Raw genomic sequence first — 21982 nt, forward strand, 5'->3', positions numbered from 1 at the left:
TAGTGAGTGCAGCTCTGGGGTATAATACAGGATGTAACTCAGGATCAGTAATGTAATGTATGTACACAGTGATTGCACCAGCAGAATAGTGAGTGCAGCTCTGGGGTATAATACAGGCAGTAACTTAGGATCAGTAATGTATGTACACAGTGACTGCACCAGCAGAATAGTGAGTGCAGCTCTGGGGTATAATACAGGATGTAACTCAGGATCAGTAATGTAATGTATGTACACAGTGACTGCACCAGCAGAATAGTGAATGCAGCTCTGGAGTATAATACAGGATGTAACTCAGGATCAGTAATGTAATGTATGTACACAGTAACTGCACCAGCAGAATAGTGAGTGCAGCTCTGGGGTATAATACAGGATGTAACTCAGGATCAGTAATGTAATGTATGTACACAGTGACTGCACCAGCAGAATAGTGAGCGCAGCTCTGGAGTATAATACAGGATGTAACTCAGGATCAGTAATGTAATGTATGTACACAGTGACTGCACCAGCAGAATAGCGAGTGCAGCTCTGGAGTATAATACAGGATGTAACTCAGGATCAGTAATGTAATGTATGTACACAGTCACTGCACCAGCAGAATAGTGAGCGCAGCTCTGGAGTATAATACAGGATGTAACTCAGGATCAGTAATGTAATGTATGTACACAGTGACTGCACCAGCAGAATAGTGAGCGCAGCTCTGGAGTATAATACAGGATGTAACTCAGGATCAGTAATGTAATGTATGTACACAGTGACTGCACCAGCAGAATAGTGAGTGCAGCTCTGGAGTATAACACAGGATGTAACTCAGGATCAGTAATGTATTGTATGTACACAGTTACTGCACCAGCAGAATAGTGAGTGCAGCTCTAGGGTATAATACAGGATGTAACTCAGGATCAGTAATGTAATGTATGTACACAGTGACTGCACCAGCAGAATAGTGAGTGCAGCTCTGGAGTATAATACAGGATGTAACTCAGGATCAGTAATGTAATGTATGTACACAGTGACTGCATCAGCAGAATAGTGAGTGCAGCTCTGGGGTATAATACAGGATGTAACTCAGGATCAGTAATGTAATGTATGTACACAGTGACTGCACCAGCAGAATAGTGAGTGCAGCTCTAGAGTATAATACAGGATGTAACTCAGGATCAGTAATGTAATGTATCTACACAGTGATTGCCCCAGCAGAATAGTGAATGCAGCTCTGGAGTATAATACAGGATGTAACTCAGGATCAGTAATGTAATGTATGTACACAGTGACTGCACCAGCAGAATAGTGAGTGCAGCTCTGGGGTATAATACAGGATGTAACTCAGGATCAGTAATGTAATGTATGTACACAGTGACTGCACCAGCAGAATAGTGAGTGCAGCTCTGGGGTATAATACAGGATGTAACTCAGGATCAGTAATGTAATGTATGTACACAGTGACTGCACCAGCAGAATAGTGAGTGCAGCTCTGGGGTATAATACAGGATGTAACTCAGGATCAGTAATGTAATGTATGTACACAGTGACTGCACCAGCAGAATAGTGAGTGCAGCTCTGGGGTATAATACAGGATGTAACTTAGGATCAGTAATGTAATGTATGTACACAGTGACTGCACCAGCAGAATAGTGAGTGCAGCTCTGGGGTATAATACAGGATGTAACTCAGGATCAGTAATGTAATGTATGTACACAGTGACTGCACCAGCAGAATAGTGAGTGCAGCTCTGGGGTGGGTATAATACAGGATGTAACTCAGGATCAGTAATGTAATGTATGTACACAGTGACTGTACCAGCAGAATAGTGAGTGCAGCTCTGGAGTATAATACAGGAGGTAACTCAGGATCAGTAATGTATGTACACAGTGACTGCACCAGCAGAATAGTGAGTGCAGCTCTGGAGTATAATACAGGATGTAACTCAGGATCAGTAATGTAATGTATGTACACAGTGACTGCACCAGCAGAATAGTGAGTGCAGCTCTGGGGTATAATACAGGAGGTAACTCAGGATCAGTAATGTAATGTATGTACACAGTGACTGCACCAGCAGAATAGTGAGTGCAGCTCTGGGGTATAATACAGGATGTAACTCAGGATCAGTAATGTAATGTATGTACACAGTGACTGCACCAGCAGAATAGTGAGTGCAGCTCTGGGGTGGGTATAATACAGGAGGTAACTCAGGATCAGTAATGTAATGTATGTACACAGTGACTGCACCAGCAGAATAGTGAGTGCAGCTCTGGGGTATAATACAGGATGTAACTCAGGATTAGTACAAGACATAATGTAATACATTTGCAAAATGGCTCCACTTTTTACAATGTTTTTTATATATATTCAGGTTGTGATGTTGATGGCAGACACATTACATTCAGGGTGCTTGCAGATAGTGTTCCGGCACCTGTTCGGTGGCCACATTGGGGCTTACGACTGAACCCCCCCACCCGCAAATCATAGTGATTGTGCGCTCTGCCATCATTTTCCATTGATACATCTACTGAAGGTTAACATTCTACTATGTCTGAGTATTCGCCTCCAGCAGGTGTAGATTCTCTAAAATGATGCTCTGCTGGCACCGTTGTAGTCTATGGACCAGTCGGTGCTTATGTCTGAATTATGGTTTGTGGGGGGTTCAGGCGTAAGTCTCAACGGGACCACCGAACAGGTGCCAGAACACAGTGTGATGTGAAGCACCCTACATGATCGAATATAAAATAACTGCAAAGCTACCTTATTATCCCCTTTCAAGTGACCTGTAAAATTCTTCTTTTCTGCTTTCTATCATTGCTCGGCAGTTTATTTGCCCTTTAGCATAAGCCAGCAGTATGTAGCTATGATAACTATTACTGAAGAGCAGATACGTGTTACCGCAGAGTAGGTGTATGCTGCACATTTAACAAGGGCGTCTGATGGATATGGGACATTTCAACTTTCTCAGAAGAAGTGGACCAGATAATAAATTTATCATTCGTTCTCATGGGATATAGGTAAGCCCCAAGGAGTGTGAGAAGCCTGAGAAAATCCATATGTAATGGCTAAATAATAGCACAGCGGCTGCACATGTATATTGATTACCTTTTCTAGGCCATTTAGGCATTAATGGGGAGAAAAAGCAGAAGCAATATTTATTTTTATAGCAAAATTGACAAATTGTGAGATCCATTGTGATATTTCTCTAGTAAATCATAAATGGACAGATTCCTTTGTGTGATCACTAATCTCTAACCATCGGTTCAACAACTTCATCTTTCATTTATTTATGTTACTCATATGTAGCGCCAATAATTCCGTAGCGCTTTATATACAATATAATCACTGTCCCCATAGGGGCTCATAATCTAGATCACCTATTTATGAAGGGTGAGAGGAAAACAGAGAACCTGGAGGAAACCCACGCAAACATGGGGAGAACATACAAACTCCTTGTAGATGTTGTCCTTGGTGGGATTTGAACCCAGGACCTCAGTGCTGCAATGCTAACCACTGGGCCAACATGCTTTCGTTTACAGGGTATAAAGGGTGGTCACATCTCAGCCCCTTTAATTTGACAGCTATTATAGAGAAAGTCTTTCGCAAGGGTGGGATGGAAGACATCTGAGGTGGGACCAAGCTTCTCCAAGTGGTGAGATTTATCATTCTTAGCCACTTCTGACACGGAATAATGGGGGAGAGCTTCAGCAGAAGTGCACTGCATTATAGAAAACGTGATCTGAGGTTTTTGAGAAGGAAAAAACTTCACTAAGGGGCAAGGCTTAGTATTCTTGGTCACTTATGGCTAAAAGAGCAGTGGGAGAGAACTTCTGCAAAAGTTTGTCCATAAAAAAGATAGAAAAGAAAAAGTGCACTTACCCGTGTATAGTAGTCACAATTTTATTCGGACATAATTACAAAAAGTGCAGGGAGGGAAGTGGAAAATCACGGACGACGGCCGTTTTGTGCCTAAGCACTTCAACGGGTTAGGACCGTTTTTTATGGACTACATTGTGACTTTATGAAAGCTGCACCCCGTTGATTGCTATAAGGTATTTTGCTGTTGGCTTTTCATTCAGGGTGTTTGAAAAATAGAGTCTAACAAAAACAGCAGTGCGGAGGTTTTTTTCTCTCTTTTGCATTTGAATTCTGCAAATGTTTCCTGACTTACAACCTGTTCTGAGGTTTTGGAGGAGAACTTCTTGGACATAGAAGAAGCCCCCCACTTGGCAAACTTTCTCTCTCCATGTACAGTATTACATGATGGCCAATTTTATAATGGGAAAACCACTTTAATTTCATCTTGATCCTTTTTTTTTTAGTTCAGATGGCAGACCGCTAAGGTAAAGCAAAGTTAAGGCTTTGCGTTCTTGGCCTCCTATGGCAGACACATTTGTAGGAGAGGACATCTGGCTGAAATTGGTTGCCTTACTGCCCAAGACAAGTCAAGGAAGTGGGAGAAATGACTGATTTTTCTTACGGTTTTCATTTCAATATGAGAAAGGATAGGAACAGAGGAAGGAGTAGATGAAAAAAGGAGAGAAGACGAGCATTTTCTTGACAAGCTGAGACCAAACAAAAGTCTAGATTTTGAGTCTCCGATCTTGACCAAGTTACGACATGGTATCGCAGCTGCATAAAAGAGTATTCTTCGCATGACCTAGGTGGTATTTTTGCTCCTATCCTCTTCTGATGATAATATCTTGGCTATAGTTGCGGCATTTAAGTAGTATTTAGCATTCACCTGTTTATTGAGCTCATATAGCATCTTACTGGGGAGAAAAGTACAAATCAGGTTTGTAACATTTTGTTCGAGCACTTCAATTAGAACGCGGTTAGTAACTGCGGAGAGCTTGTTAGGAACAGTTTTCCACTGGTGCTTAAGCCGGACTCTTCAATTATCAAAACAGATGCTTGCCAAAAGCCACAAGACCAATTTAAAAAGTAGAATTAGTCCATCAGCAACAACTGTTTCGAGACAGCTCCATAGATCAGCCGCGTGCGATTTGCGGCCGGGAAACGGCTGCACGGAACAAGCTCTTCTCTTTATCCAGGGTAATAAAAATCATGCAGCACACTCCAGCTTTCCATATTAGCTTCATTGAGGCTTCCTTTTTACTCTTCAATGCATTTGCGCCCAATTAATACCTTTTTAAATCAGTTTTTAGATGTGTAAGCTCAAAATGCACATATTTTATTTGTGTTTTTAAGCGATATGTCCATTACTCAACTTCGGGATGGAATTTTTTGATATTCTTGGTCCAGCCTAAAAATTTTAAAAAATCATTTCAGGCAAAACTAATTCATTGGGGTATGCTTAAAGGGGCTTTACTGTTCTCTTTGGTGTTATTTGAAGTCCTGTGTCAAGCTCTGCCCCCTCGGACATTGGACTAGGTGCACTAGGTGTGCCATAGAATGTCACTCTTAGGTTTTGTACACATATATTGTAGGGATTCACATTCTCTTAGGTAGCGTTCACACAGGCAATGCGATTTGATCCAAGCAAGTGCAGTTTTATTGCTTTCATAAAACTCCATGGAATTCAGAAACCAAAAACAGCATCTTTTGGTCACAAAACAAATAAACAATTCATTTATCAGGGCACATATGGCAGTACAGCTCACCCAAACAAATTACAATCCTTTCTCCCAGAGCAAACTTCATACACAGAAGAGGCAGTATTGGTGTCTCCTTCAGCCCGAGCTCTATCAGCTTTTAGTGCCAAACAGAAGTGTTAACTCTGGGCACAGTTCACACTGAACAAGCAGCAACTTACACATGATTTTCTGCAGCTCACACACAGACTGCTCAGCTTTTCTAGCTGACCCATACAGTCTCCATTCAGAGAGAGAGACCCTGGCACGTCTCTGATTCATCCACTGCTCACATTTTGGCTGGTGACTTACCAGCAGCACACTCAATTCATCTCAAAATCCAGCAGACTGTAACAGACTGACCCACCCCTAGTGAACAAAGGCTCTGGTTCTTAGTCAAAGCAAGTCAGGTGCATCTAATGAAGACCTTCAATGCTAGGATTTAACCCTAGCCTGTCCTAACAGGCCTCTCTGATAAACTTTTTTTTTACAGTTTGTAAAAGCAGTGCTTTTCACCTGTTCTGGCTCAAGCACCAGACATTGCATCCTCCTTCTGCAGCTCTGTTCCTCAGCGCATTTAGTTACCATGAAAAATCGAGATGCATCTCTCCCAAGCCTAATTGGTCTGCTCCAGTCACAGGCCTCTGACTGAGTATTCAGGTAGTTGTTGACCATGCAGCTACTATGGATTGCTTTTGACTTTATACTGGCAAACCCAGGTCAGCTAAATGGCTGGGTAACTTTGCTATATCACTGGCCACTCCTTATTTTCACTCCGTAACAAACCCAGCCTTGCTATATTACTGGCTAACCCTTAAATATTGTTGAGGTGTTTTTGATTTGGACTCTGTGACAAACCCAGCTCGTGTACTTCATTGGGTATGCAACAATTCACCAAACTGCTCAAAATAATTAACAAATTGACTCAATGTTGAGATATCTATCAGATCAAAATCTGAAGCACACCAGAGTTCCACTGTAGATACAGAAACATTCTCAACTCTTGGATCTTACCAGATTATATCGAGGGCAAAAGGCCTCAGATGACCATCATTTACCACCACATTGCCACCGAAAATTATCTGAACTAAACTTTTTTGGGGTGAATACCATTCTGTTTAGCAGTATTAATATAGTATTTGGGTAGTATTAGGATAAGTTCACATGGCACCTTGACATATCTGATCTTGTCACTCTAGTTTTTAAATTATACATCTTCCCATTACTATCATGCTTTATAACTCTCATGGAAAATCCAAGAATTTCCCAGAAATAGAGGTGACGCATTGGAGTCGGCAAAGAGTTGGGAGTCACTTGGGTGGTGCCAAATCATCCCGAAACTTTGGGGAAAAAAGTGTGTCCGATGTTTCTTCGCTTTAAATGTCCATGTACTGCATGTAGGCACCTCATGGGTGGACTTGCCTGAAGGCTGACAGGCATATTTATTATACAAGCCCTAAACGTATTACTTCGGGGGGTTATAGATGAGTGAACTTGTCAAAATTCGATAAAATAAAAATGTTACCGATCTCGGAAAATTTTGACATGAAGCAAAGCATTTTTTTTACAATATTCAGAATTTTTTTTCCTCGCTGGAGTAGAAAAAAAATTGATAAATATTATTGGCGGAATCGACTGACATGGACAATCATGTTTCTAGGTCAATTTTGCTGCACCATGAATGCTATAAAAAAACAAAACCCCCCAAAAAAGGCAAAATTGCAGTTATTTTCCACCATTTCATCTTGGAATTTTTTCTTTTTTTTCCGATACATTGTATGGTAAAATAAATGGTGTCATTCAAGATGACAACTTTTCCTTTTAAAAAACAACACACCATACGTCTATGTCAAAAACAAAAAATAAAAAAAAGTGATAGCTCTTGGTAGAAGAGGAGGGGAAACTGAAAGCGCGAAAATGAAAAATTCCCTGATCATTAAAGGGTTAAAGAATAGAATAGATTTATCAAAAAGTCATAAAAATGCAAAGATTTCTCTACAAGTAACAGGTCACAGTTAATAGTGGCAATCTGTTTGGGGGGAATAATTAATTTAAAGAAAGAATTTACCGAAGTTCCCCAAACCTTTGCATTTAAATCAATGTTCAGATCTATATTTCTATTTTTGCCCTTCTAATTGAGCGGCAAAGTCAGGAATAAAGCGGTGAACTCAAGTGGATGATCTTCATTCACATCCTAGATTACGGCTGTCGGGTCTTTACTTGCTTTTTGCTTCTTTTATTTGCTCTTCTTAAAGAGTAAGTCAACTTTTTTTTAAATTATATAATCGATCAGTGTTTGCAAAGTTACGAATCTTTGTAATAGGCTACATTTTCTTATTTTTCTTCTTTTTGTCTTATTTTGCCATGCTGAAAGGGCTGTTTTTGCCTACCTGGTTCATGCACTCAGAGAAGCTGTTTTGACCGGCAGGTCTATCAAATATTCGTCCTCCAGTGTGAACTTTTCTGCTCCCCTCCTCTATGCTCAGAAAGGGAGAGTGTTTGCAAATGCTATCTGATCATGGAGGAAGCGAGCAGAGAAGCTCACAGTAGAGTATGGATATCCGATTTACCTGCTGGGCAAAACAGCTTCTCTGGGTGCATGAACCAGGCAGGCAAAACAGCTCATTCAGCAGTGAGCATCAGAAAAAAGGAAGCAAAATAAGTTAAAGTTATATTACATTTTAGGCATATAGTTGTAAAAACTATGTCAATTTTTTTCTTAATCTTTATTTTCTTATTTGCCTAATGACAATTCGAGGATCATTTGATTGAGGCTAGAGTTAAAACAATGAACTAAACCAAAGAAATCCAATGGCACAACAGCCAGTAGATACGGGATTTTGTCCAAAAGAAATAAAACAAAAATAGGGTAACTCAAAGCAATGTAAAATAGATACAAAATGTATTGAATTGAATAAATAAAGGATCACAAAAGTATACAATGGTTCCATATAGGTAATCAAGGATATAGGAGAGGCCAAACTGAAAAGACAGGAGTGAAGGAAAAAACTGGAATGACAGTGAGTACAGTAGGGTCTTATCCGATTTAAAAAGAAATAGTAAAATTAAGATTTTCTCACCTGATGGGATTGTGACAGTCACAACCCGTGTATAAGCTTGTCGATCTAGTCTGCTGCAGATCCACCATAAATAATAAGATGTAAACTTGGAGGGAAAGTGGATGAACAAGTGCTTCTCACTAAATTAGAATATCATCAAAAAGTTTCTATCTATTGGTCATGAGTGGCCGGACACAAGGAATGTGACACTTGTAGCCCATGTCCTGGATACGTCTGTGTGTGGTGGATCTGGAAGCAATGACTCCAGCAGCAGTCCACACCTTGTGAATCTCCCCTACATTACTGAACGGTCTTTTCTTCACAATCCTTTCCAGGCTGCGGTTATCCCGGTTGCTTGTGCACCTTTTTCTACCACACTTTTTCCTTCCACTCAACTTTCCATTAATATGCTTGGATACAGCACTCTGTGAACAGTCGGCTTCTTTACCGATGACCTTTTGTGGCTTCCCCTCCTTGTGGAGTGTGTCAGTGACGCCTTCTAGACATCTGTCAGGTCAGCAGTCTTCCCCATGATTGTGGAGCTACTGAAACAGACTAAGGGACCTTTATAAACACTTAGGAGCCTTTGCAGGAGTTTTTTGCTAATTATTCTAATTTATTCAGATAATGACTTTTGGGTTTTCATTGGCTGTAAGCCATAATCATCAACATTATCAGAAATAAACACGTGAAATAGATCACTCTGTGTGTAATGACTCTATATAATATATGGGTTTCACTTTATGTATTGAAAAACTGAAATAAATTCACTTTTTGATGATATTCTAATTTAGTGAGAAGCACCTGTATCTCCAGAGCTCCAATATAGAAGACCAAAAGTGTTTAGATGCGATTTTTATTTGTCAACACGTTTCAAATTCATTCATACTTCTTCATCAGGTCAAACCACAATGATCATTGTGGATCTCTACATCTATTTTCCTTCCAAGTTTGAAACTAAAAAGACAAGAACCCAAGTTATACTCTGGTTAGAGATGAGTGGATCAGGTAAAATTTTAAATTTTCCCTCGAAATTCGATTTGGGGAGAAGTTATTCTCAGAGAAACATAATATGTAAAAAAAATAAGAAAATATTTATACTGACCTCGCAGCTCACTTCTCCGGCCCCTCCGCTCCTCACCGTTGCCCATCTGCTCCTCACCGTCGCCCATCCAGTCCTCACTGTACCTTCAGATCACCTGCTGCTCAGGATAAAATCTCCGTCTCCCAAACCGTGCCGGGACTTCTGGGTGTCGCGGCGCTTGGGAGGGTTCTGCGCTGTCGCACGGTAGGTCATTGGCACCATGACGTCGCTATGAACACTGTGATCTCTCACGCACTAACGCGGTTATTTTTTTTTAACCTTTGGATGATGCATTATCCTTGAGAAAAATGTCCAGCTCCCTCATTTGTGCTGGATTTACTAAGAAGTGAATTGCAAAATACTTGTGTATAGGTAAATGCGGATTTTTGCGAAATTTGGGGTAGAATTCAGTCCCACTTGAATCTATTTGCTCATCTGTAGTAGAAGTAACCTCCCTCTTTTTTTATCTATTCATATAAAAAATAATATGGCAGTAACAATAATAGAAAATGTATTAGTTTAGTGTATGGATAGGAACTATGGCTAAAGGATGAACATCTTCTGGGGTATTTTTTATAACTATATGCATGCATTTTGGACTAAAAATAATTTTTGCAATTGGGTTTCATTAAAAATTTGCTCTGTCTTTTGCTGGCTGCAAAATGAGTTAACTTACAGTAGAATCGGTTAGAGCGCTCCTTATGATGGGGCATTGTAACTTTTTAATAGATCTTTTAGTGAGCACCTATGAGCTGATTTATGACCACATGAAAGTCAACTCTCCTTTAATGCATTGATGGGTAGTCATCACAAGACAAATAAAAGAGTTACAAACTCCCTATCAAAAGGCGCTCACTGATGGATTCTTAGTTGATTTAAGTAAACAAACAGTCTTAAAAGCCAAAAAGAGCGACATTTTTCATGAAAACTAGTTGCAAAAATTCTTCTTAGCCCAAAATACATTCATTTGAGTAAAAAAAAAAGCCCTTTAAGGTGTCCATACCCTGTAAAAGAAGCTTGACATTTTTTACAAATAGTGGAAAACAAAGAAATTGTCATGGGTTTACCACGACAGAGGAGCGAGAAGACCACAGTGTCTGATTTCTCCTACTTGTGAACTGATTAGACGCACTTTACCTTATTAAATGGTGCAAGTTTATTTTAGTAGTGAAGGGGTTAATCTCCACTGTTTAGAGCTCCTGAAAGCTTTCCTGCATTAAGGCTCTCAGCTGTTCACTGTTAGCCACTCCCATCTCCTATATAATCTGGGCCCTGGCTAGCACTCATGTCAGAGTTAGCTTATGCTGGATGGCTGGTGGTTTGTGGTTGTTGTTTGAGGAGCCATTTGGTGCGTTTATCTGTGACTGTTGCTAGGTTTTGAGTCTGTGATAGTTCCCTTTCTTCTCCTACTTTGGTTTAACCCCATCCTACACTCTCCTGTGCATACCTCTGTTATGTGTGTGTGTGGTATATTTGTATTTTTGGTATTTTTTGTTATGCCTTGTTTGTATTACCTTGTTGGTGTGGTTGGTGTATTACGGTACACTACTACGCCCTTCTTCCCTGGGTGGGGAAAGGATACAGATGTAGGACTGATTCAGGAGCTAAGGTAAGCTTGATGGCCCCGGCATCTTCTCCTTCAGAAGTAATCCGGGGAACAGGGCGAGCTAGGGTGACCCTAGCGTTGGGGACAGGGAAAGAGGTCCTGAAAGAAATTGTGACAGAAATTCATTTTTAATTACTTTTTTCCTTACATTTTTAATGTAGCATGTACTATTGTATGATTGATGAACATAAGTAATAAGCAATGAAAAAAATTCATGTTAATTGTGTAAATTGTGTTAATTGTGTAAAATATATCTAATAACAGAATAAGAGAAAATGAAACGTAAAACAGTAAAATATGTAACAATAGAACTTTTTGCTATAATGTCTGATGCTCTCATTACTTACAATAAATTAATTTAGCATTTCTTAATAAGACCAGTGTGGTGCTGGAGCCTTGATTGCCCTGGAGAGCTTATTTTTGGAGCTCTCGCTCTCTCAGTGAACCATGGCTGTGTTTATTTTCTTCATGCTGCAGCAAACTTAGTAGTAAGCAAAAGTTAATAAAGGGACCCATTCATGCCCAGCCATGAACTATGTCTAATTTTCCAATCGCACACTGGTGCTTTTTATGCATAAGTAGTTTCCATACTGTCCCTGAGCACTGAAGTGCGGCTCATGGAGACTCCATGAAAGGCTATAAAATAGACGTGTGTCCGTTGGTTGAAATGAACAGGGAGAATCATATTTTTGTATCATTTGTATATTTAATTAGGGGTATGCTTCAAAAATGAGTTATTCCCATAATAACAATAGTTTTCCTTTACAAAGCATAGAACAAGCACAACATGAAGTTTCATTTTTGGACCTTTGTGTCCTTTTTGTATCTCTTGCCTCATTGTGCGTCCAGTTTCACAGAGCTGAATGGGTTGGCCTATTCTTATCAGATAAAACTAAATTCCCAGCAGCACCCTGCTTCATCTCAGTGCTACAGGCTCCTCACCCCGCTCTTGTGTTTGTTTCCTGATAGAGCTAATGAGATCTCAATTTTTATTTCTATGGATGAAGCGATAGTTCTGAATGTAGTGATTGTGACCCATTATTTGACTAATATTCATTACTATTTAGAATCTGCACCTTCCATTGGTATTTCAGAGCATAATCATGCATACTTTAACATGCATAGGAGAGCTGAGCATTGTATGGATGAACTGTGCTAAAACACAGCTCTCAAGGCAGTGAGGATGCTGAGATAGGGTCTGGGGAATGTTTTATTTCATGGGGTCATTAGGTGCAAATGCATCTGGTATCAGTCGGATCTTCATCATAGCACAGCTGAGCTGTGCTAAACCTGGCTGACAGATGTAATATGAGACAGAAGAGTCAGAGGTACATTTGCTTTTCATGAATTAGAATCTTTAACGTAACATAGCTAAGCTGGGCTAAACCCGGCTTTCAGATGTTTTATTAGATATGGTCAGTAGATGCATCTGTTTTTCATCAGTAGGGTCAGTAGGTGAAAATTCCAATGTTGTAAGTGTTATCTTCAGCATTGCATTGCTGAGCTGTGCTGAACCAAGCTGTCAGATGTTATATTAGACTGAAGAGTCATAAGTGCGTTTGTTTTTCATGAATTAGATGGGTAGAATTTCACTGCGGTGAGTTTCAACTGCGGTGAACTCGCCTCTGCACCGTGCGACTTTCTCACATTTCTAGGGGGGGGGGGATCTCATTGAGGTCATCGCAGTTCAGCCTGGCTGGGAACGGAGCCTCAATGACCGGAGGTAACCTTGATAATGACACCGCTAGTCACTGAGGCTGCACTCCCAGCAGTTCAATCACCAGTGGTTCTCAGCCTGGACGATCGCATCGTGGCACCATCCAGGTTGAAAACTAATTATCCCCCAGACATAGATTATGGCATGGGACAGAACGACGGAGAGGTGAGGGATATTGTTGTTTTTTATTTTTAGTTTATTACAGGAGATCGAGGACTCCAGTGGTTTAATTAAGATTATTAAAGGAGCCTGTATCTCTTTCAAGTAAAGGACTTTTTTCTTGGTGTCTGGTCTGTGTTTTCTTACAATGTGACTATGGGCTTAGTAATGGGGGCATCTTATTGATGCCTTTCTATTACTACCCACGGGGCTTGATGTCACCTGACAATACAAAGGTGACATCAACCCCCCAACCATCACCCCACTTGCCACCGCTACAGGGCAAGTGGGAAGATCGAGACTTGTGCCCGAATTGGCGCATCTTAGAGATGTGCCTTTTCTAGGGTGGCTGAGAGCTCATGTTTTTAGCCTTGGCGGGGCAATTTCCATGGTTTCTTCCTAGGCTATTAATAGCAGCCCGCAGCTGTCTGTATAGCCTTTGCTGGTTAGTCAATATAGGAGTCCCCTGCGTCATTTTTTTAGTGCCCCCCATTTTAGTAGCCAGTAGAAGCTTAGTATACAGATGTGAGCTAATATTAATAGCCTGGGGAGCTCCATGAGTATTACTCCCTTCCCAGGCTATAAACATCGGCCCTCAGCTGTCGGTTTTCCCTCTGCTGGTTACAAAAGTTGCACAGGAGCCCATGACAGTTTTTCAGAAAAAAAATCTTTTATTAATGAAATACATGTACAGTAAGCTGCACACACACTGTACTAATTGTATTTGTCACTGATATTTATATATCTATGTATTCTATGTGTATATATCTATTCTATCTTTTCTATTCTAACCTGTCACGCTGTGATTTTACTGTACGTGGCACATGAATTGCCAGCTTTTCAAAAAATCTAGAGTATGGTTTTACAGGAAATAGGTTTTCTTTCCTCTGGGAAAACTAAACTTTGTTAGCATGCACAAAGAGACACAAACAAGATAGCCCCAAAAATGCATGAAAAAAACACACCAAAACTGCAACAAAAAGGCAATAAAAAACGCACCAAAACATGCGTTTTTGCCACAGCTTCTTTTCTGCCAAGAAATCAGGTTTTGCTGCAGAAAAAATGCAGCAAAAATGCCCAGTGTGAACATACCCTTAGAGCAAACTCATGACCCATTATATTGGAGCAAAGAGATTTTAGCTTTGGAGGACTTAACGCAGCCTTGTATTACATGGTCAACAATTTACAAAAGTGAGTTCCATGTAATCATGCCATTCACTTACAGCTGCTGTCCACTTCTTTGCCACCAGTGGTTTCAACCTTAAGATTCATGACGCTCATCTGATTGCCCTCGGAAGCTTGCTTTGTGTTGTTCAGTTTTATGCACCAATGTCAGGAGGAGGTGGGAAAAGCACAAGCCCCACAGCCGGACGCACTGCATGTAACTAACCCTCCTTCTCTCGATGATAATAAAGATTGGCAAATTAATGCAGGTAGAACGAGACACGAAGGGATGAAAACCTGTAAAGAACATTGCAATAAATGTCACTTATTGTATCTGTACTAAATATCACTGCAAAATGTAACATCACACAGTGACTTCTGTATGTGAGAAAGATCAAAAGAAAGCCCAAGATGTAAAGTTCACCCAAGATAAACCAAACTGTATTTTCCTTTATCTTTCAGAATGAAGAATAAATTTTGGTATTTTGAATTTGGCACGTCTGAAACGTTCTCTGCTACCTGCAAAAAGCTTCATGAAGCAATTGAAATAGAAGTAAGATATTATATTTCTTATCAAAACAAGTACCAAGACAGACGATGGTGAAACTGTTAACAAACTGAATACTAAGTGCAGCTCTGGAGTGATGTATGTGAACAGTGACTACTCCAGCATAGTGAGTGCAGCTCTGGAGTATAATACAGGGTGTAACTCAGGATCAGTAATGTAATGTATGTACACAGTGACTGCACCAGCAGAATAGTGAGTGCAGCTCTGGAGTATAATACAGGGTGTAACTCAGGATCAGTAATGTAATGTATGTACACAGTGACTGCACCAGCAGAATAGTGAGTGCAGCTCTGGAGTATAATACAGGATGTAACTCAGGATCAGTAATGTAATATATGTACACAGTGACTGCACCAGCAGAATAGTGAGTGCAGCTCTGGAGTATAATACTGGAGGTAACTCAGGGTCAGTAATGTAATGTGTACACAGTGACTGCACCAGCAGAATAGTGAGTGCAGCTCTGGAGTATAATACTGGAGGTAACTCAGGGTCAGTAATGTAATGTATGTACACAGTGACTGCACCAGCAGAATAGTGAGTGCAGCTCTGGAGTATAACACAGGATGTAACTCAGGATCAGTGATGTAATGTATGTACACAGTAACTGCACCAGCAGAATAGTGAGTGCAGCTCTGGAGTATAACACAGGATGTAACTCAGGATCAGTGATGTAATGTATGTACACAGTGACTGCACCAGCAGAATAGTGAGTGCAGCTCTGGAGTATAATACTGGAGGTAACTCAGGGTCAGTAATGTAATGTGTACACAGTGACTGCACCAGCAGAATAGTGAGTGCAGCTCTGGAGTATAATACTGGAGGTAACTCAGGGTCAGTAATGTAATGTATGTACACAGTGACTGCACCAGCAGAATAGTGAGTGCAGCTCTGGAGTATAATACAGGATGTAACTCAGGATAAGTAATGTAATGTATGTACACAGTGACTGCACCAGCAGAATAGTGAGTGCAGCTCTGGAGTATAACACAGGATGTAACTCAGGATCAGTGATGTAATGTATGTACACAGTGACTGCACCAGCAGAATAGTGAGTGCAGCTCTGGAGTATAATACTGGAGGTAACTCAGGGTCAGTAATGTAATGTATGTACACAGTGACTGCACCAGCAGAATAGTGAGTGCAGCTCTGGAGTATCATACAGGATATAACTCAGGATTAGTAATGTATGTACACAGTGACTGCACCTATGGAAACAGGAACACGTGGGCTATTTGCACAGTGAACAAGTCTGTAGGAACATGCTCACACACCACCAAGAAACTTGAAGACACAAAAGAGCATAGTAGAACCAAAAACACTCAGTTTCAAAAAATCACAGTAATCCGCAAATGCTAGTAAAAATATGTAAAAAACATTGTATTTGGCTGATACGTTTTTTGCAACAAATGTATACTAAGCTGCTCCACCAAACGTCAAGGTATACCCATATCAGAGCAGTCCTAACTGATGTATGCAATCCCTATCTGATGTATTTAAAAACCTGATCATCTGTATATTACCTGTGTGAACAGGGTTACCTGTGTGAACAGGGTTCAGAGAGGAAAAGTCCACATGGAATACAATTAGCAACCAGGACATCAATCAGAGATAGAAAGAATACACTAAAGACCTATATGCCAACAAGACCAGCACTGTCCATCAAGAGAAGCTTTGGGGCCAAGAGGAGCCAGAACCAGATGAACTATTGGAAAGTGAAGATAAATGCTGATGCAGCCACCAAAACCCAACCACCTACCATTGATGGTAACCCTGCAGAGCCTCTAAAGCTCATTGAGAAGTGTATGAGCAATATCGTTCATAGAGAACTTCCTGACACCCAAGAGGGATTCCATAGAGGCAGAAGGACCCATCATCTCATGCCAGTCCTATCACTTTGAATGTTGTTTGGTGTGCTGAAGAAGGTTTCTTAACTAGCTTCTCTGACGTGGCCTTTCTCATAAGCTTCTTTGAGGTTCATGCATGCTACATTCAAGAAGCTGGCTTCCTTCAGAAAGTCGGCATTGAGTCACCTCATTGAACCTGTCCTTAGCCTTGGCCTCTCTTCTCTTATTGGAGATTTAGAGTGTGGTTACAGGTCACCATTTCCTATCACGTGGTGGTGATTTCTTATATGGCACATGTTTTTGAGCAGTTTTACGGTTGGTTCCTTTGATTTCTGCCCACAATTTATCTGATGCCCTTTCCTCCTGTCCGGCAGGTTGAATCTTTCTCAGATCAAATATTGTTCCTGCCTTTGGAAACAGTCATTTTTTTTTTTTCATCTCTTATTCTTTTGATCATAAAAAATAGAAAGAATTTATCGTAGCAGTGAAAGGTAAGTCCATTAGACACAACCATTTCTTGAGAACAAGCTCCATAACTGAGCATGTGCACAGCACCGTCCTTTGTACATTGCAAAATTTGCCTGAAATACCCTAAGGATACATGCACACGGTGGCTGGGTACACACATAGAGCATGTCACTTCTTTCAGCGATTTTTCACCCATTGACTTGAATCGGTGGTGAAAAGACGCAGGTATCAATTTTTGCAGTGTTTTTTGTGCCAAAAACTCATTCTCTGGAGTAGAGCTTTTTTTTTTCCAATACTAAACTTTATCACCAGGCACAAGAGACAAATCTAGCATGCCAAAAACCGCCGCAAAAAACGCACAAAAAAAATCATGAAAACTGCAAGAAAATGATAAAAGGGTTTGGACTAGGATTCTCCATACTGCCGTCACCCTATCGACGCTACCTTCCCACTCCTGTCACCGTCCGACCCCGCTATCAACTGCAAAAGTGCAAACGAAACTCTCCGTCCGCGGTGTTAATTAGAGGTCCTCGCGCTAATTGTGAAGACTAGCAAGTCTAACTAGTCACAATGGGGTTCTGACGCCGAGCTGAATAATTGCCGTATCGTACGTCCCGCCGAGCTCAATATTAAGTGAAAATAGCAGCCGATCCCTCCTTCTCAGCGCTGGTCCTGAGCGTCGCCACCGACTGAAATCCTTCCAGTTGGTTTGGGGACTCCAGACCTTTATAAATTAACAGCAGGAAAATACCAAAGGTGCCAGATTGCATATTTATTGTCTTTTTTGTGTAATACTTCAATATGTATTATGAAGTGAGTGACATAAATTAGGCAGATTTCAGAATCCACAGGCCGTGGCTTGTAGGAGACCCCATGCTGTCTGACATTTCATCCTTGTCAAAGATCAAATTATTTTAATTTAGGCTGTAAATTATAAGGAATGAAGACTTCTTTGTGGGAATTCCCTGTGGTAATCTGACTTTTGTTGTTACTGCTGCTTGTCAGTGTGCAAAAAATATAATATGCATGCAAATAAGCCTGGAAAATGTGTACTATCTAATTATCTATCCAGTACATTCCACTTGAAGACAGTGGGAAGTCTGACACACAGTATGTGTTTGATTCATTGAGGCCTGCAGGGTATTTACACAAGATTACTTTTAATTATGAAATTAATATCTTTTTATCTGAAATGTATAGAAGTCGGAGAAGGCATGAGGAGAATTTTTATCCAACAATCTCCATTTTTTTTTTTTTACCCAACAAGTTAAATAAAATTCAGCACTAGTTTAACAATAAGAGAGCTTTCTTAACTGCAAGAACGGGAACGGTCAGCGGTCAGGGAGAATCTAAACTGATGATATGATGAGAAAACATCTTGGTGGATGTCGCACAGTAATAATGATGCACTGTCCAAAATGGCTCTGTTGTCAGGTGTCCCGGAACAAGGGGCTCCTTCCCTGTCCCTAATCCTCGGGGCGCCCTGGGTCACCCTGTTTCCTTGATTACTTCCGGGGCCACTTACCTTACCTTACCTGCTGAATCCGCCCTCAGTCTGTACCCTTCCCCCACCCAGGGAAGAGCGGAGTAGTAGTATACCGTAATACAACAACCAGACTAACAAGGTAAAACGAACAGGGATAAAGAAAAATGCCAATTATAAACATATACTCACACATACAACAGAGGTAAACACCGGGGTGTGGGTGATGGGGTTAAATCAAAGTAGGAGAAGTAAGGGAATCATCCCACACTCAGAACCTAGCAACAAACACAGATGAACCCACCAAACACCTTCTCCAATAATAACCAACAACAACCTCCAGTCATGCAGCATAATCTAGCTCTGACAATGAGTGCTAATCAGGGACCAGATTATACAGGAAATGGGAGTGGCTAAGTGTGCACAGCTGAGAGCCTTAATGCAGGAGCTCTCAACGCAGCAGAGTAGATTAACCCCTGCACTGCTAAAAGAAACTTGTACCAATTAATATGAAGATTAAATGCTTCTAATCAGTGCAGGAGTAGGAGAAATCAGATGCTGCGGTCTACTTTATCCTCTCTGTCGCGGTAAACCCATGAGAAATCTATGGGAAGGGTCCATGGTTTGAAAATGCAAACTTTATTTACTAACTATAGCAAAGGGGTCAAATGCATATTGTGAACTGCAGACATGTTCTATTCGAGGAGCTGAGCATCTATCTTTGCTAATTGTTGCCATATACTGAATATAACTACTATAATACTGCCCCTATGTACAAGAATATAACTACTATAATACTGCCCCCTATGTATAAGAATATAACGACTATAATACTGCCCCTATGTACAAGAATATAACTACTATAATACTGCAATACTGCTCCTATGTACAAGAATATAACTACTATAATACTGCCCCTATGTACAAGAATGTAACTACTATAATACTGCCCCATGTACAAGAATATGACTACTATAATACTGCTCCTATGTACAAGAATATAACTACTATAATACTGCCCCCATTGTACAAGAATATAACTACTATAATACTGCTCCTATGTACAAGAATATAACTACTATAATACTGCCCCTTATGTACAAGAATATAACTACTATAATACTGCTCCTATGTACAAGAATATAACTACTATAATACTGCTCCTATGTACAAGAATATAACTACTATAATACTGCTCCTATGTACAAGAATATAACTACTATAATACTGCTCCTATGTACAAGAATATAACTGCTATAATACTGCCCCTATATACAATAATATAACTACTATAATACTGCCCCCTATGTACAAGAATATAACTAGTATAATATTGCTCCTATGTACAAGAAAATAACTACTATAATACTGCCCCTATGTACAGGAATATAACTACTATAATACTGCTCCTATGTACAAGAATATAAATACTATAATACTGCCCCTATGTACAAGAATATAACTACTATAATACTGCTCCTATGTACAAGAATATAACTACTATAATACTGCCCCTATGTACAAGAATATAACTACTATAATATTGCCCCCTATGTACAAGAATATAACTACTATAATACTGCTCCTATGTACAAGAATATAACTACTATAATACTGCCCCTATGTACAGGAATATAACTACTATAATACTGCTCCTATGTACAAGAATATAACTACTATAATACTGCCCCTATGTACAAGAATATAACTACTATAATACTGCCCCTATGGACAAGAATGTAACTACGATAATACCGCTCCTATGTACAAGAATATAACTACTATAATATTGATCTTTTGTACAAGAATATAACTACTATAATACTGCCCCTATGTACAAGAATATAGCTACTATAATACTGCTCCTATGGACAAGAATGTAACTACGATAATACCGCTCCTATGTACAAGAATATAACTACTATAATATTGATCTTTTGTACAAGAATATAACTACTATAATACTGCCCCTATGTACAAGAATATAGCTACTATAATACTGCTCCTATGGACAAGAATGTAACTACGATAATACCGCTCCTATGTACAAGAATATAACTACTATAATATTGATCTTTTGTACAAGAATATAACTACTATAATACTGCCCCTATGTACAAGAATATAGCTACTATAATACTGCTCCTATGGACAAGAATGTAACTACGATAATACCGCTCCTATGTACAAGAATATAACTACTATAATATTGATCCTTTGTACAAGAATATAACTACTATAATACTGCCCCTATGTACATGAATATAACTACTATAATACTGCTCCCTATGTACATGAATATATCTACTATAATGCTGCCCCTATGTACAAGAATATAACTACTATAATACTGCCCCATGTACAAGAATATAACTACTATAATACTGCTTCTATGTACGTGAATATAACTACTATGATACTGCTCCTATATACAAGAATATAACTACGATAATACTGCTCCCTATGTACATGAATATAACTACTATAATACTGCTCCCTATGTACATGAATATATCTACTATAATACTGCCCCTATGTACAAGAATATAACTACTATAATACTGCCCCTATGTACAAGAATATAACTACTATAATGCTGCTTCTATGTACGTGAATATAACTACTATGATACTGCTCCTATATACAAGAATATAATTACTATAATACTGCTCCCTATGTACATGAATATAACTACTATAATACTGCTCCCTATGTACATGAATATATCTACTATAATACTGCCCCTATGTACAAGAATATAACTACTATAATGCTGCTTCTATGTACGTGAATATAACTACTATGATACTGCTCCTATATACAAGAATATAACTACTATAATACTGCTCCCTATGTACATGAATATAACTACTATAATACTGCTCCCTATGTACATGAATATATCTACTATAATACTGCCCCTATGTACAAGAATATAACTACTATAATACTGCCCCTATGTACAAGAATATAACTACTATAATACTGCTTCTATGTACGTGAATATAACTACTATGATACTGCTCCTATATACAAGAATATAACTACTATAATACTGCCCCTATATACAAGAATATAACTACTATAAAACTGCCCCTATGTACAAGAATATAACTACTATAATGCTGCTTCTATGTACGTGAATATAACTACTATGATACTGCTCCTATGTACAAGAATATAACTACTATAATACTGCCCCTATGTACAAGAATATCACTACTATAATACTGCTCCTATGTACAAGAATATAACTA

At 39.5% G+C, this 21982-nt stretch overlaps 1 protein-coding gene across 3 annotated transcripts in view; it reads left to right on the forward strand.

The window, feature by feature from the left end:
* The window catches only part of DGKB (diacylglycerol kinase beta), a 790513-nt gene that overhangs the window by 543379 nt on the left and 225152 nt on the right, over positions 1-21982 (forward strand). For all 3 annotated transcript variants that reach the window (XM_069729311.1, XM_069729309.1, XM_069729312.1), the window contains exon 21: positions 14825-14915. In XM_069729311.1, the coding sequence (XP_069585412.1) occupies positions 14825-14915 (91 nt within the window). The remainder of the gene's footprint in view (positions 1-14824; positions 14916-21982) is intronic.

Source organism: Ranitomeya imitator, chromosome 6, assembly GCF_032444005.1.
Source record: "Ranitomeya imitator isolate aRanImi1 chromosome 6, aRanImi1.pri, whole genome shotgun sequence".
Lineage (NCBI taxonomy): Eukaryota > Metazoa > Chordata > Amphibia > Anura > Dendrobatidae > Ranitomeya > Ranitomeya imitator.